Source organism: Pistacia vera, unplaced genomic scaffold (genome assembly GCF_008641045.1).
Source record: "Pistacia vera cultivar Batoury unplaced genomic scaffold, PisVer_v2 Contig395, whole genome shotgun sequence".
NCBI classification, from domain to species: domain Eukaryota; kingdom Viridiplantae; phylum Streptophyta; class Magnoliopsida; order Sapindales; family Anacardiaceae; genus Pistacia; species Pistacia vera.
This window is the reverse complement of record NW_022196218.1, coordinates 281,933-299,174: the sequence shown is the minus strand read 5'-3', so window position 1 is coordinate 299,174 and position 17,242 is coordinate 281,933. Positions and strand designations below refer to the sequence as shown.

General features: G+C 34.7%; 1 protein-coding gene across 2 annotated transcripts; it reads left to right on the top strand.

Moving 5' to 3' along the window:
• Positions 1 to 4,625: 4,625 nt before the first annotated feature.
• Positions 4,626 to 16,751, top strand: LOC116141196. Of its 2 annotated transcripts, none has more exons than XM_031426722.1 (11): positions 4,626 to 7,204; positions 7,393 to 7,632; positions 8,396 to 8,525; positions 9,009 to 9,161; positions 9,314 to 9,558; positions 9,672 to 9,741; positions 11,134 to 11,340; positions 12,230 to 12,462; positions 13,020 to 13,098; positions 13,195 to 13,335; positions 13,919 to 14,118. In XM_031426722.1, exons 1-11 carry the CDS (start codon positions 4,752 to 4,754, stop codon positions 14,090 to 14,092), a joined length of 4,125 nt encoding a protein of 1,374 aa, XP_031282582.1. In that variant the 5' UTR covers positions 4,626 to 4,751; the 3' UTR covers positions 14,093 to 14,118. The 2 variants fall into 2 exon arrangements, with proteins under 2 accessions (XP_031282582.1, XP_031282583.1); XM_031426723.1 differs by lacking the exons at positions 12,230 to 12,462; positions 13,020 to 13,098; positions 13,195 to 13,335; positions 13,919 to 14,118 and adding exons at positions 14,190 to 14,422; positions 14,980 to 15,058; positions 15,155 to 15,295; positions 15,875 to 16,751 and having other exon boundaries at positions 4,628 to 7,204.
• Positions 16,752 to 17,242: the final 491 nt, after the last annotated feature.

Here is a 17,242-nt window from a genome sequence, read left to right as displayed (position 1 = left end):
AGAAAGGTCATCCCACCACGGGGAACGGTTGGTCCATTGGCTCCTTACAAATCCATAAGAATTTTGGAAGCATGCATGTCTTCCAGGAACAATGACGTTCTGCCAAAAACAATCTTTGAGTGTGAACGGTCATTCCATCATGAGGAACGGTCGTTCCACTTTAGATACATGAACTTCAACTTGATCTTTAAGGCTTGTCTTCCAAGATTTGTCGAATGAGTGAAATATTTGAATTCTGAATACTTTGACTTTTGACTTAGATGGAACAGGCATGTTGCTTGGTCGTGCTATTGTGAGCGACTTGACTCCATTTTGGGCAAAAGCATGCATGATCATATGGAATGATGTTGTGATGAGAGGAACATGCATTTGGGCAACTTTGTGAAACAAGGGACGATCATTCCTTTGTTTTGCATAGTCGTACCAACTAGGAAAAGTGCATTTTGTTTTTGGTTAGACTTCTTGTCATACCTTAGCATATTTGTTAGAGAACCAATCAACTCTTTGGTTAGTTTTGACACATCAAAACACATGGGGGCTCAATATCATTTAATTTATTGCACATTGAATGCTTGTATTTATTGCAACTTATTGTTTTAAGCATTATGGTGGTTTGAAGTTTTAAATTCCATGTTAATTTTAGTTAACTCTTATTTACCCCCCTTTTAGGAGTAATTGCCATATAAGGTTTTATATAAATTATCACTCAATTATTTTTGTTATTAATTAGTCATTTACCCATTTACTATACAAGTGTTAAAATTAACCATAAAAAGTGCTAGTGGTTGTTAGATAACAAAGTGTTGAGAGCTATTTTGGATACCATAGGGAGTTCATTTATTTATGGAGGACCTTAGGGGGGTTAGAGCATCTCCAAATGACTTTCTATATAATAAAAAAACTCTTTATTATAAAGAGTTTATTCATAAAAATAAGAGTCCAACAAACTCTTTATCATTTTAATATAAATTAAAGAGTGACTTTGACTCTCCACATCTAGAAAGTCAAATTTCACTCTCTATCATAGTTTTAATTAATAAACTATAAATTTCCATGTATTTTATTTATTAATTCTCTCTCCCATTAAGTATTTTTCTTGAAAATAAAAAACATCTTCATTAAATTTAAAGAATCCATCGGATTTGAATAAAAATTTTATTTTTTATATTAGAAATTAATAAAGATACTCTTTATTTATATGAAAAATACTCTTTAAAATAAAAACACCACTACAAATGCTCTTAGGGTAATATTCTCTATATTGATATATTTTAATGACCATATTTGGCAATGGGTCGTATTGGAGCGGTTTCACGTTGTACCACATCCATGTAGTGTTAGATTCAAAACTGAACCCAATCCAATAGTTTTAAAGTTTAAACCGAACCTAACCCAATAGTTGATTGGGATAAAGTATGAAAACCACAACAGAAATTGTATTTTAATGTGTTACCCAAACTCCACCTGTTAAAACCTTGCCCCATCTTTTTCTTTTTCTTGTTAAACAATAAAAAATAATATGATTGGACTCTTATAAATAATTTTGTATTGTAATTATAAACTAGATAAGTAAAGATATAAAATGTCCAAATGCATAAATGTTCAAATAATCTTATAGCATCAAAATATATTAAATTATTTTGAAAACCAATAGTTATGCAATTAAAAATTCAAATACAGAAAATACATTCCCAATTAAGCAAATAATAGTAGGCATGACAATATTCCTCAGGATTTCGGGGACCCGTCCCGCCCTGCTCCATATGGGGCGGGGAAGGCCCGGTTTTTTTAGGGATAGGGGCGGGGTGGGGGGCGTTTTAATCCCGTCCTCGGGGATAGAGCGGGGGTGGGTGATGCCTTTCTCTCGCCCCGCCCCGCCCCGCCCCGTATGTAATATATAAAATTAAAATATATATATATATATATACTTTTCAGTAATACTCCTATATTTTACCTAATTACATAATTATCCTATCTATATAAACCCATATTTTCTCAATTTTCCTCATCCTAAACAATTGAACAAGAACAAAACCCTGACCCATATTTATGTATAATTAATTATGTTTAAACGATTAATTTAAGTGTTTGTCATGTGGACGAGAATTAACTATTGTGTTTGGCAATACTCAAATTAATTTATGTTTATATAAAATTAACCGGATGGGGACGGGCCTCCAACATTCCCCTTTGACGCAGGAAAGTGGAATTCTTGTCATCCCTGTAAAGGGAGGGGGGGGGGGGGGGGGTGGTGGGGGGGGGTTGGGGGGGGGGGGGGGGGGGGGGGGGGGGGGGGTGTGTTCGGTAATTTTGAGGGCAAGATGGGTAAGGTGAATGAGACCCCCACCCTACCCCATTGCCATGCCTAAATATAGTACGAAGGACTCATTTTCCTTATCTTAAAAAAGAAAAAAAGTAATAATGTTAGGATTTGAGAGGATAAGTTTTATTTACTTTACTTTCCGTATCGAATAAAAATAGAAATAGGAAGAATATCCACCATGTTTATTATTATTTTGAATAGTTTATTACTAAAATTAACACACACACACACACACACACACACACACAACACACACCACATATATATATATATATATATATATATATATATAAAGAGTCAAATGAGTTAAACGATCCCTATAACTTTACTTGGTCTAGTTTGGGTTGTTAATCTCATACAATAATTTGATGATTAGGTTGTTTGTTTGTTTTAATTATAACGATGGATCTTTAACCACCATGTGTAAAAAATAATTTTAATTTTATCTGGAAAAACTTGTAATGGTGTTGATAAATTTAACATCACCATTAGATATGAAATGAAACAATTATTGGGTAAATGAAACATCGACCTGTCTATTTCATTTTAAATGATTTTTTTTTTTTTTTTGAAATATCTCTTAAGACATGTATATTACTCTTTTAATTTTGTTAAGGTAAGGAGATTCTTTTTTAAATTATTCCATTTTGAATGCTCTTTGTGAGTAACGTATAATATACATTAACCAATAATGGTTAGTCGAGTGGTAAAGGCTTGAGACTAAGGGATTTGTTTTTCCTGTGGTCTTAATTTATCACAAGAATGACTATTAATATTGTTAGCCACGGATTGTAGGACTTATCTTATTCAGGGTTAGGGACTGTCGAGATGCACGTAAACTGGTCCGAACCCTCTAGTAACAAAAAATCTATAGATTATATATATATATAATATATATATTAGTTATATGATTGATAGAATTAAGATTAAGGAATTAAAGGTCACCAACAATACCAAAAGCAAGTTGGTATCAACCGAAATAAATTAGTGTGAAATTTTCACACTAATTGGGAAACAAGAAGTTAGTTCGCGTGTAATGAATCTAGTTAATGCGAAATTTTTGTAGTTCGTCTAAAATTTTCGCATTAACAGAAAACTAAAAGTTAGTTAGTGTGAAATTTTGGCACTGATTGAAAAAAGTTCGCAATGATTGGAAAGTTTCACATTAATTGACTTTTCTCTTCGTTTTCCCACTTCAGTTTATCACATGCACTTCGTTTGTACAATTTTCACAACATCAAAACTAATACATGATAAATTAACATCAAATGAACATTATACGTACATAAAATTTAAAGTAATATTACATATATAACATTTTCATATAATATGATGTGGTAAAAGATTATTGAATAAAAGTATTTTTTTTAATTTAAAATCAGTCAATCACCTTTTATCATATTATGTTGTATGAAAATATTGTATGTGTAGTATTATATTAAAATTTAACAAAACGTTAAAATGTAGCCTCACATCTACTCAAAAATCATCCCAACTAAACCAAAAACTTTCCACAAAACATAAAATTGACGATCTTACTAGAATATAGTGTTTACATGTTTCAAATGGGAGATGTTTAACTAATTTTGAATGATTTTATGGATTGAAATGTAGAGAAATTTGTATGAAAATGTGTTAAATAGTTTAAGTAGTGAAAGGTTGGGGGTAAAGGGATTTTGGCCATTATGTGGATGGTTTTAACCATGGTTTTACAACCCGACCCAACTCGGTTAAATCGGGAACCAGTGATTGAGCCGAGTCGGTTTGGCTAAAAAATCAGGAATATTAAATAACCCAGTTTGAACTGCGGTTGGATCAGATTTTTTGTTACGAACTATCGGTCCAATTGATTTTACCTAACGGTTGAACCATATTCTTATTATTTTATTATTTTTTATATGTTATGCTGATGTCAGAATGACATTATCACGCTAATATCAGTGTGATGATATCATGATTCGACTCGATAGTTAAACTAGTTTGATCGGCCAACCCGATGACTCAGTGACCTGATCGGGTCACTTCCGGATCGGGTTTTAAAACCTTGGTTTGAACTCAACTATAGGCTTTGGAAAATTGTTTATTTTTATATGTTATATCAAAAATCCTAACGGCCAAAAGCGAGGATCGGTAAGTGCACGTGGGCTTAGCACAGTGGAATTTAAACTGCAAGGGTTTTAACTTTGAAGGAAGCCGCTCAGTCTCAGATATTAATTAAATAATAAATTTAAATTCTGAAAATCGCAGCTCCTGATACTCACTCTACAATCGACACTGCATTTTCTTCCTTTTACTTCCAACCAATTCCAAAAACTTCTACAAACCACAATTTAATACTTATAAATTAATTTAAACAAAAAAAAAAAAAAAAAAAAAACTGAAGGAAAACCCATAAACCCTAATCCCCATACATCGCAATCTCGCCCGTATGTCGCCGGCTGCGGCAACAGTGGAATTCCATTCTCCCTTTACCATCAAACCCTCTTCCTTTGTCCAAAACCCTAATAGTAACCCTAACTTTGATCCATGTTCTTCTTGGGGCGATCATTTGCAGAATCTACCTAACGCCACTAACTCTAGTTCGTCTTCTTCAACAGCTTTCGGTTTTGGTGTTGGCGTCGGTGTCGGTTGTGGAACCAGGTCGCGGACCGGGTCGGTTCGGAACAAGCCAAGGCTGCTGAAGGTGAGGAAGCAGGTGGGGAGGTCTAGGAATGAAGCGAGCGAAACGGCGTCGGATTTTAATCCGTTTCGATCAAAGGTTGAAGATTCGGGTTCAATAAACGGTAATAGTTATAATTCATCGTTTTCTAGTAATGGGGTTTTAGAGAATACTAATAGTGTATCAAATAAGTTTTCTTTTGATAATGATAATGTGGGGTTTGTATTTGGTGCTAAAAAGAGTGATGTGGGAAAGGTCTCTGAAAGTGAGCTCGAGAAGCTTGATAAAATGGGCCTTGTGTTTGATGATGATGGGTGTGATTTCTGTCTGAATTTGAAGTCGGAGAAAGGAGAGTCAAGCGAGAGTGCAAAAAATAAAAATCCTGATTCAGAGAATGTGGATTTTGTGTTTGGTGTTAATGGTAGTGGTATGGGATCAAGTTCAAATTCAGAAAAGAGGGAATGTTGTAGGAATATGGGTGATTCTTGTCTCGGGTTTGTGTTTGGTTCTAGTTGGCATAATTCTATGTCGAATGTGAACTCAGAAGAGAGTGAGTGTTGTGAAAATAATGGTACACCAGTTTCTGATGATCAGGGCAAGATGAAAGTACAAAGTGAAATAGAGTCGGAGAAAGTGGAAACTAATGAGGTTAGATTTAAATGTAACGAAAGTTTTAGTTGCAGGGAGGATAATGGTAAGGGTGCTTTTGTATTTGGTGCTGACAATAAGAAAAGCTTTGGTAATGACAACAGTATTGAATGGACTGTAAATGATAATGTGGATTTTAATCTCTGTTATGAGAGTAAGTTTGTATCAGAAAGTAGTAGTAGTATTAACAATATGGTTGGTGCTTCAAGCACAAACCCAGTATTTAAACTGCCTGATGAGATGAAGAAACTGAACATCAATGAATGTGAAAATGATGATGGTGCTGACAGGAAATATGATTCGAATAAGAATTCATGCGCTCATGGTGATAGTAAATTTGTGTTTACTAGTGGTGTAAAGCCTTCTAGTTCTTTTAGTGTTGATTCAAATCCTACTCAGGAGCAGATATCAGGTATTGGTGCTGCTGTTGGGACAAAGGTGGAAGATAAATGTGGGACTGTTGACAGTAATCATACTGTATTTGGTAATAGCTGTAATATAAAGAGTGCTCCATCAGCATATGATTTTGTACGTGAGACAGCTTCATCAGCAAACAACTATGTTCCTGGGGCTACTTCTTTAGATGGAGTTCAGAAGAAGGGCGAGAACAGTTCACAAGGATTAGGGATTTCCTTTGCTGAGTTCATAACACCCAACGGGGATTGTTTCAAAGCAAATCTATGTCCTGAACTAAGTGGAAAACTGGAATTCAGTGCAAAGAGTAAATCAGGTAAAGACAAAAGATCAAAGAAAACTAGGGGAAAATTGAAGCAACCTTCTTTCCTTAAGAAAGGGCTGAAACAAGTCCACGTGCAAAAGGAAGGCAACTTACAAGAAAACCCAACCTCCCCTGAATGTTACTCACCTATGGATTTTTCCCCCTATGTGGAAGCAACAGTGAGTGATATGCCTTTAAGGGAAACACTGGTGAGATCAAATGAGTCCTTTCATACAGACAATAGTTGTGCAACCTCCACCTCTCACCACTGTGTTACTACTGATTTTAAAGATGGAAACCTTGCTTCTGCAGAAAGATTTGATATTAATATAGGTGATCAGAATTGTAGACAGCCAAATAAAGAGAGTTATGGACATCATCCTGAAAGTTCTCATGATGGTGATTGTTCTCTGAAAGGGTTTGATTTTGGATCTGAAACTGCTTACTCTAGTTTCAATCAGGAGCAGGTATACTGTAGCAGTGGTTCCACTGGCCCTTCAGTGGCACATGCAGATGGCTTGAACACCAATATTCCTGAAAATGTACTGTATTGTTTTGCATCAGGTGTAGAAGAGCAGAAATATTTTACCTTTTCTGCTTCATCCACTGCAGAAGGTGGTTTAACTTCTAGAAGACTTCTGCTTCGGAAGAAAACTAAGAAGAGAGTTGTTAATGGGTCATTTATCATCTCTCCAAGTTCTAATGTCAAGGTCAGCTCTGTCCATGGTCAAGAAGAAGATAGATATACGTCTAAAGGTGAAGTGGGGACTATATCTGAACTTGCTGAACAGGTCAGGCAGGGTTTTGTCTCCTCCAGGGCATCATTTCAGGAAGCCTGCGAGGTGTGGCGACAGAGGTATCAGAATAAATGAGTAGTTTTTAGTTAATTTTAAAATGCGTCTCTTGGTTTACCATTTATGGTGATTCGATTTTGTTAACTATCGGTTGCTTTTCTATTGATGGCAATGTGCATTTTTTAATTATAATGTTGCTTTCAATAATATTGATTACTATTTCATGTTTTCAATTTTCTATACGTATCAGGGGTAATCAAGCTTATAAAAATGGTAATCTGTCTAAAGCTGAGGAATTTTACACACAGGGCATTAATTCTGCCCCTCCAGATGAGACTGCAGGATGCTGCATCAAGCCTCTTGTGCTTTGCTACAGCAATCGTGCAGCAACAAAGATCTCTCTTGGAAGGATGAGGGAAGCTATAGAGGACTGTTTGATAGCTGCCAATATAGATCCGAACTTTCTCAAAGTTTACAAGAGAGCTGCAAAGTAAGGCTTTCGTTTGCCCTCTTTATTTTATTTTATTTTTTATTTTGATAGGAAGCACTGGTATAAGGTGGACCAAGTGTCCACTGTACGAGATTTATAGCTTTACAAAAAACTGAAAAATCTTGTGTATATGAAAAACAAAAAGAGAGAAACTGCAGTATCCCAAAAACCACAAAAACAAAACACATCAACTCAAAACCCCTATCCAGTTATGAAAAATGAAGAAAAAAGAGGTATCTCGGAAATCTCTTGTAATAGACACCCAAAGAGCAGTTAAAAATCTGATTTTCTCCCATGAAACATTAGCCTCTTCTCCTTTACTCCCTTCAAAGATTCGGCTATTCCTTTCACTCTAAATCACCCTCAAAAGAGCAAGAACTGTGTATTTCCACAAAGTCTTTGCCTTCTTTACTTTACCGTAAGTTGCAACATTCTCCATAAGTAAAGAAGAGCAATCTTATGGAGTTGCATTTGTCCTTTTTATGTTAGATTGCATATAATGGAACTCTTGTAAGATTTGTCATTAATTTTGTTCATTCCAAAACAAATTTGTGTGAACAAACACTTGCACATATTTAAGTAGTTTTTATCATGCTTAATTCTGCAGTGCAGGTAATACAAAATTCTTCTTCTTCTTCTTCTTCTTTTTTTTAATCATTATATAAATAATCTTTTGCATGCCAATGTTGTGTGCTACTAAATTTTTCTTGCAATTCTATGGCATTATTGCTATTCTAAATTTGGATGTTTTTCTTTTTTCCAGTTGCCATCTTGTGCTGGGGGAAGTTGAAAATGCACTGCATTATTACAACAAACTCCTGGAATCAGGACCTGACGTGTGTTTGGATCGTAGAATTATTATTGAAGCTGCTGAAGGCCTACAAAAAGCTCAGGTAAGCGTCTGTTTATTGGCTTTTGAGAATAAGGTCTTCTCAAGGAATTTATATAAATTGTACTACTAAGCTCATGTGATCATTTATTTCTATGTTCTTAATCTGAATGAATTTTGCAGCATAATGGTTTATGATTGGTGAATGCTTGTGTGCTAAACAAGATTTATGGAATTCGTTATGTTTTTAGATTTCAAATTCACATATGCAAACCTTTTTTTTTTTTCCAAGGATTTATGTTTTTATGTACACAATTGTGAGTCTGCAACGATGTATTTAATATATAACTTGATGTGCTATCATGTTTGCTCGAATACTATCTGTGTTGTTTTTCGCGAGCTGAAGTTGTTATTACTAAGGTGTCCTTTCTGTGAATGGAATTATCATGTGCTGTTATGTTCCTACATTTGTTGCCTCTCTTTCCTCGTTGGTCTTTAGAATGATATTTTTATGTGTTGGTGACTAATTGTGCGGTTCACCTTTCAGAAAGTGGCTGAGTGTACAAACCGTTCTGCTAAATTTTTGGAGCAGAAAACTTTAGAAGCAGCATCTGATGCTTTAGAAATAATTTTGGAGGCCTTGTCCATTAGTTCATGCTCAGAAAAGTTGCTTGAAATGAAAGCAGAGTCTCTATACTTGGTTTGTTCCCCATCAACATATAACTCCGCTAATTTGGACATTAAATTTATCGTCTGTTGGATGACTATGTACTTCTTTTCTTGTGAGGTGTTTGATTGATATACCTTAAGTTTTGATCTTAGCATGGTAGATAACATTGTTGGATATTTCAGTTGCGGAAATATCAAGAGGCAATTCAACTGTGTGAGCAGACTCTTGATGTAGCTGAGAAGAATTTTGCTTCAGTGGGAACTGATAATGATTCAGTAAATGTGAATGCTTCTGGAAGCATTAGATACTCAGTTGCTAGGCTGTGGAGGTGGCGCTTGATATCTAAGTCCTACTTCTGCTTGGGCAAGCTTGAGGCAGCACTTGATTTACTTCAGAAGCTGGAGCAAGTTGGATCTCTCAAGGACAAGTAATCAATAATTTTCTTTATGCATAAGTAATTATTACGTTTCTATGCCTTAATTTGGACATGTCTTGCTTTAGAGGGCTTTGAGGTTCCTGATCCTAGTTTCAATTGTGTAGGCATGGAAGTCAGATGTTGGAATCATCAATTTCATTAGCTGCAACCGTTCGTGAACTTTTACGCTGTAAGGTACAACATTCATTCCTCTGTTATACTTTTACCTGGATTTTGGAATAATAGTCGCCAAAGTACCTTGGCAATCCTTTAACATGGAGCTATTAGTTAATGCATAGCACATCTATTTTTTTTTTTTTAATTTTTGATTTTTAATTTAATTGAACTATTGTACCTGATTTTATGAGTATTATTGTTTTGAACTCGATGAAGAATTTAAGCCATCCTTTTCAATGGAAGACCATGAGTTTAAAACTTGGAGTGTTTGTGTCTCAGAAGCTACACTTTCAGAAACATATTGTGCTTTGTTATTTATGATATTCAATCCTTTTTAAGGCAAAGGTTTTTAGCTAGATTGAATTACACTTTCAGAAACATATTGTGCTTTGTTATTTATGATATTCAATCCTTTTTAAGGCAAAGGTTTTTAGCTAGATTGAATCCAGAATGCCTTAAGATGTGATTGTCAACTTTCTATTTTGCTCAGACTTACTTTTATGTTTCTTGTTTTGAATTGTTTGATTGGTTTTACTGTCTCATTTTTATCATTAATTTCTTAGGGGATTTGCAGGACAAGGTTATCAATCTAGTCGGTTTTAAGAAGTGTTGTTGATGCTTAATCATTACAAATAAAAACTTCAAAATTTTTTTTTAAAGAAGTGTTAGCTTTATTTCTGGTATCCTTGGCTGCCTGTAGTTATGTAGCCTAATCTTTTTCCCCTGTTTTTCGCTTTTACACATCTGATATTATAGGTTTGTGGCCCCCATTGTTTTTGGTGGTATATTGATTAAATGTATTACAATTTAGAAAACGAAGTCACTGTTTACTTAGTTGATGCCATTATGGGTAGGCTTCTGGAAATATTTACTGGAAAGTCATTTGTCTTTGGACAAACTAGTGGTGTAGGGCCTGAAAGAATTTAAAGATATAGCTGTGGATACTCTGGACAGCAACAATAAAACCAGGTTCTAATACTGGAAATTCAGGTTGGTGGTAAAAGGTTGGCGAGCATAGGGGCAATTTGGGCTGTAACAATGCGTTTAGATAAGGATTTAAGGTTGCAAATTCGGCAAAAGAGGATAATATAATATCTGATGGATATTTCATTGGCATCATACAAGGATTTGGATGTTTCTTTTTTTTTTTTCCTGATAAAAATAGAAGGCATGGGATCTGTAAATCAAAAAAATTTTGTTTCCTTTTTTAACATCTTCCATATCTTAAATCAGAAACCTTACATAGAATTACATGAGGATCTAGTGTTTTTTTAATGCTGTATTTGGTTTTTGATCTCTTATCATTTTTTTTTCTTTTATAACTTTTTCAGATATGGGTGTTTTGGGTTAATGATCTGTTTAAAATTTGTTTATCTTATTAATCCATTTTGTTATTCTTGCAAATTTCAGAATGCTGGTAATGAAGCTGTTCGATCAGGAAGGTATGCTGAAGCAGTGGAGCATTATACTACTGCTTTATCCAGCAATATTGAATCTCGTCCTTTTGCTGCTATCTGTTTTTGTAACCGTGCTGCAGCACTCCAAGCTTTGGGCCAGATAGCTGATGCCATTGCAGATTGCAGTCTGGCCATGGCCCTTGATGGAAATTATACAAAGGTTTGCTTTGAAAGTTGATCTTTTGTTCTAAAAGTGTATATACAAGGGAGACTTGTGAAGGATAGTGGAGAAAAAGAAATTGCAAAAATTATAGAAGAAAGGGAAGGAAATAGAGACAGGCATTGAGGAGTAAAACAGTTGTTTTTTTTATCAATGATTCGTTCGTCGAGTCTGAAAACAACAATTACCTAGGCCTACCATTTATAGCGGTCAAGACATAACTTGGAATAGGAAAACAATTAACTAGAAGTGAAATCGATACCAAATAGGAAAGTAAAGTAACCTTGATATGCAGGTCTACTCTTACAACATCGAGACAAGAAAATAAAAATTAATTTGAGAAAATCGGAAAATAACCTTAAATCCCTAAAATCTCTTTTCTACGTGAACTTTTCATATGGTCTTTCCTTTTCTTTTTTCTTCTTTTATTTTTTAGATGAATCGGTAGATCTTACTGAGTGTACCTTCCTTTAGAGTAATACATGTGTCCTGCTGGTATAAGAAATTATTTGAAGAATTTTTTTTAGCTTAGTCATGGATGCGGTGAGTGATTACTTATCTCAAATTTGGGAATTATCTGGATATAAGTTTGGCCTGTTGTCTGACCTGTTGCTTGTATTTGCATTTGTTTCCCTTCTTTTTACGGGCTCATGATTTCCTTATGCACTTGATTTTTGAGTATTTTTCAAAAATTTTTTTGGATAAAAAAAGATGAATAAATCAGTTTTTTTTTTTTTTCTTAAAATTTGACAAGACATTGAAACTGTCAATTTCTTCATCAAATACAATTTTCTTTTCAAAATAAGTTTTACTGTCTTTGCTGCTTAGGTTTTTAATTATGTAGTTTTCTATCCGTGTGTTTGTGCCTGACTGCTCTACTCTTTAACAGGCTGTTTCTAGAAGAGCTGTCTTACATGAGATGATCAGAGACTATATACAAGCAGCTACTGACCTCCAGAGACTTGTGTCAATTCTTGAAAATAGGTCTAATGAAAAGGGTAAACAGTCTGGCTCGCCATCTAGGTCCACTGGCAGCAAAGAAATAAGGCAAGCTCATCGACATATATCTTTAATGGAAGAGGAAGCTAAGAAAGGAGTCCCCTTGGATCTCTACCTAATCTTGTAAGTTAATCCAATTCGAACCTTTCCGTGTAGAATACTGGACTTAAGGTTTATATATATACACACACACACGACAAATGTATATATGTGTATATATAAATGCTGCTTCTATAGGTTTTTCTTTCTTCTATTATGTGTTTGAGTTCCCCATCTTTCATCATATGTAAAAGTTTCACCCTTTGGCTTTTTAACAGCAGAGGTTTCTCTCAGGATTGCAAGCTGAGGGAACATAACACAACTAAGAAGACACCAATATAAGATGCCATGTGTTCATTTTTATTTTCTTGTTTTATAACCTTATCTTAAATAGTTTCAAACCTACTGCGCCATTACATCTTATACTTTTGCTGAATCAGTTCTAAAGTGCTTCAGAAATCATGATCTTGGAGTGAGAAACCTTGTTTGGTTAAAAATGTTTGTTTCGAAGCAATATAAGTTCAAACTTATTTTGAACTTACATTTATGTTTCAACCATGCATAAGAATGGCTCATTTAATAACTTTTTTCTGAACCAAACAAAGTTTTGAGTTTTTTACTGTCTCTAATTGTGATGCCAGGGGAGTTAAAGCATCTGATGCAGCATCTGATATCAAAAAGGCATACCGAAAAGCAGCGCTTAGACATCACCCAGACAAGGTTCTACTTCTGTGTACTTTGCTGTTTTAATTTATTTGTGATGTTACTGCTATTCTTGTTTTAACTTATTTGTGAAGTTCCACTGTTTTACTTTAGGCTGGTCAGTTTCTGGCGAGAACTGAGAGTGGAGTAGAGGGACGGCTCTGGAAGGAAATAGCCCATGAAGTTCACAAGGATGCTGATAGACTCTTCAAAATGATTGGAGAGGCATACGCAGTTCTTTCAGATCCCACTAAGGTTTGCTATCAACCCGATTCCGGCATGAGAGCTTTTTGTGTGATTATATTCATGATTATGAATTTTGTGCATACCCTAAAGCAAATGATGCATGGCATGAACTTCCACCTCATTATCTGTCTTTTACTTGTTTGTTAATAGTTTTTCAAATCTTTGAAAGTAGCTGAGAAGGTTTTCTTTTGAGTCTTAACATGTTTGTAAATGCATGTGACAATGACTTATCTACACCAAATACACAAATATTGTACAACTAGGACATTATAATTTCTCACAATATATTGTTATTATGACAGTGGAGATTTTGTTGAAATGAACCAAGTAAATCCTTCAAATCTTAGTTAAGCTATTCAATCACTGTTTCAACTGAAAAAAAAAAAAAAAAAATTGCTTTTCTGAGATTTTGGTTGTTCAGTGAATGACATCACTAGATGCATGATGTGCCTATTATGTGTCACAGTTGACATCACTTATTAATTTACTGTCTAAGAAGAATTAAGTCACTTATTCAAAAAGTTTGTATCTTGAATACTAATTGTTTGTTTAATATCCAACTAAGTTCGATGAATTGTTCTACTGTTAACAGCGATCAGAGTATGATCTTGAAGAGGAAATAAGGAAAGCTCCAAAAGAAAGCCATCGAAGTAGCCCTTATGGAAGACCATCAGATGCATATGGTTTCACGTCACGGAGGAGTGCCAATAAACAATACTGGCAGGAGAATTGGAAGAAATATGGTAATTCATATCCACAATGGTAAGAAGCATGTGGAAGAGTTGCTTTAGTTTCCTGTGCAGTTATATTATTTGAATCCTGGAGTTNGTGTGTTTGTGCCTGACTGCTCTACTCTTTAACAGGCTGTTTCTAGAAGAGCTGTCTTACATGAGATGATCAGAGACTATGTACAAGCAGCTACTGACCTCCAGAGACTTGTGTCAATTCTTGAAAATAGGCCTAATGAAAAGGCTAAACAGTCTGGCTCGCCATCTAGGTCCACTGGCGGCAAAGAAATAAGGCAAGCTCATCGACATATATCTTTAATGGAAGAGGAAGCTAAGAAAGGAGTCCCCTTGGATCTCTACCTAATCTTGTAAGTTAATCTAATTCGAACCTTTCTGTGTAGAATACTGGACTTAAGGTTTATATATATACACACACACACGACAAATGTATATATGTGTATATATAAATGCTGCTTCTATAGGTTTTTCTTTCTTTTATTATGTGTTTTAGTTCCCCATCTTTCATCATATGTAAAAGTTCCACCCTTTGGCTTTTTAACAGCAGAGGTTTCTCTCAGGATTGCAAGCTGAGGGAACATAACACAACTAAGAAGACACCAATATAAGATGCCATGTGTTCATTTTCATTTTCTTGTTTTATAACCTTATCTTAAATAGTTTCAAACCTACTGCGCCATTACATCTTATACTTTTGCTGAATCAGTTCTAAAGTGCTTCAGAAATCATGATCTTGGAGTGAGAAACCTTGTTTGGTTAAAAATGTTTGTTTCGAAGCAATATAAGTTCAAACTTATTTTGAACTTACATTTATGTTTCAACCATGCATAAGAATGGCTCATTTAATAACTTTTTTCTGAACCAAACAAAGTTTTGAGTTTTTTACTGTCTCTAATTGTGATGCCAGGGGAGTTAAAGCATCTGATGCAGCATCTGATATCAAAAAGGCATACCGAAAAGCAGCGCTTAGACATCACCCAGACAAGGTTCTACTTCTGTGTACTTTGCTGTTTTAATTTATTTGTGATGTTACTGCTATTCTTGTTTTAACTTATTTGTGAAGTTCCACTGTTTTACTTTAGGCTGGTCAGTTTCTGGCGAGAACTGAGAGTGGAGTAGAGGGACGGCTCTGGAAGGAAATAGCCCATGAAGTTCACAAGGATGCTGATAGACTCTTCAAAATGATTGGAGAGGCATACGCAGTTCTTTCAGATCCCACTAAGGTTTGCTATCAACCCGATTCCGGCATGAGAGCTTTTTGTGTGATTATATTCATGATTATGAATTTTGTGCATACCCTAAAGCAAATGATGCATGGCATGAACTTCCACCTCATTATCTGTCTTTTACTTGTTTGTTAATAGTTTTTCAAATCTTTGAAAGTAGCTGAGAAGGTTTTCTTTTGAGTCTTAACATGTTTGTAAATGCATGTGACAATGACTTATCTACACCAAATACACAAATATTGTACAACTAGGACATTATAATTTCTCACTATATATTGTTATTATGACAGTGGAGATTTTGTTGAAATGAACCAAGTAAATCCTTCAAATCTTAGTTAAGCTATTCAATCACTGTTTCAACTGAAAAAAAAAAAAAATTGCTTTTCTGAGATTTTGGTTGTTCAGTGAATGACATCACTAGATGCATGATGTGCCTATTATGTGTCACAGTTGACATCACTTATTAATTTACTGTCTAAGAAGAATTAAGTCACTTATTCAAAAAGTTTGTATCTTGAATACTAATTGTTTGTTTAATATCCAACTAAGTTCGATGAATTGTTCTACTGTTAACAGCGATCAGAGTATGATCTTGAAGAGGAAATAAGGAAAGCTCCAAAAGAAAGCCATCGAAGTAGCCCTTATGGAAGACCATCAGATGCATATGGTTTCACGTCACGGAGGAGTGCCAATAAACAATACTGGCAGGAGAATTGGAAGAAATATGGTAATTCATATCCACAATGGTAAGAAGCATGTGGAAGAGTTGCTTTAGTTTCCTGGGCAGTTATATTATTTGAATCCTGGAGTTGGGTCAGATTTTAAGTGGCACAAACTCGTTGATGGATACAGAAGTGACTACCTGCCCTCTGGTTGTGCCAGGTAATTGGTCACCGCCTTATAATGGAAGTGACTCTGCTATGGTTCTAAGTATCATATAGCATGTGTGGATATTGCAGATGTTTTGTAGGAGAAACTTGTTTTACATACACAGCTGAAAGAAGAGATCAGGAGAAGGGAGGTAGTTCGTTTGAAATGTTTATGCTTGACAGTGTTTATAAAACAGCCTTTACTAACTCTGGAAGATAAAGGAGTCGGGGTTTTGCTCAGAATAGTTTATACGAAATTTTCTTTGCTGTATATGTATTTACAAATACTGAAGACGTGGTCATTAAAACAAGATGCACGGTTCAGTGATGTAAACCTTATAGCATTGCAGATGTGTCTGCAGGCTTTCATAGCAGTCACATTTTTCCCCTCATCCCTTGTTGGGGAATGATACAAAATAAAGGAAACGGTGAAATGCTTGCTTTTATGTGATTCCTGAATATAAGCCTTTGGAATAACATCAGCCAAGTTTTATGGTACTAGTTGGCTAGTTTTGTTGATTGGGCATGGGCACAAACGTTTGGTATGTTGCTTTGTTTTTATTAACAGTTGTCTGCAAATACCTTTTAAGTTGAAGGCAGAGTGAAAATTGAAAATTGAATTCTGTATTTTTAAATTTGAGAATGCTTTTGACAAAACCTTGAAATCAATACAAACGCAATAATAGATTTGAAAAGCGACATTTCTACGTCAAAATGTTATATGAACACTAGTTTATACAACCAATCAGATATCATAATACTATATTTATAAAAAAATCTTATAAAGAATTGCATATAAAGTGAGGTAGTAAAAAGTGAATAGAAGAGTGAAACAAAAAGTCAAATTCATTAAATTTAATATTTTTTTCATTTTTTGTCACATCACTTTGTATGGAGATTTTTGTAAAATTTCTTTGTAAATGTAACATTATTCAAACAGATTTTAGCACCCTATAAAATTGTTTGTTAGTCTAAAACAATACAAAGTTACTTGTTGCTAGTATTGAGTACGGACATGCCTCCCACTGTTCATTATTTTCTATGCTCAACACAACGTAATTTGAAATAACTAACT

Coding starts and splice junctions, on each gene's coding strand:
- LOC116141196 (XM_031426723.1), top strand. CDS start 4,752: ATGTCGCCGGCTGCGGCAACAGTGGAATTCCATTCTCCCTTTACCATC. Junction 11,341..14,189: donor TTGATGGAAATTATACAAAG/GTTTGCTTTGAA, acceptor ACTCTTTAACAG/GCTGTTTCTAGAAGAGCTGT. Junction 14,423..14,979: donor TTGGATCTCTACCTAATCTT/GTAAGTTAATCT, acceptor TTGTGATGCCAG/GGGAGTTAAAGCATCTGATG.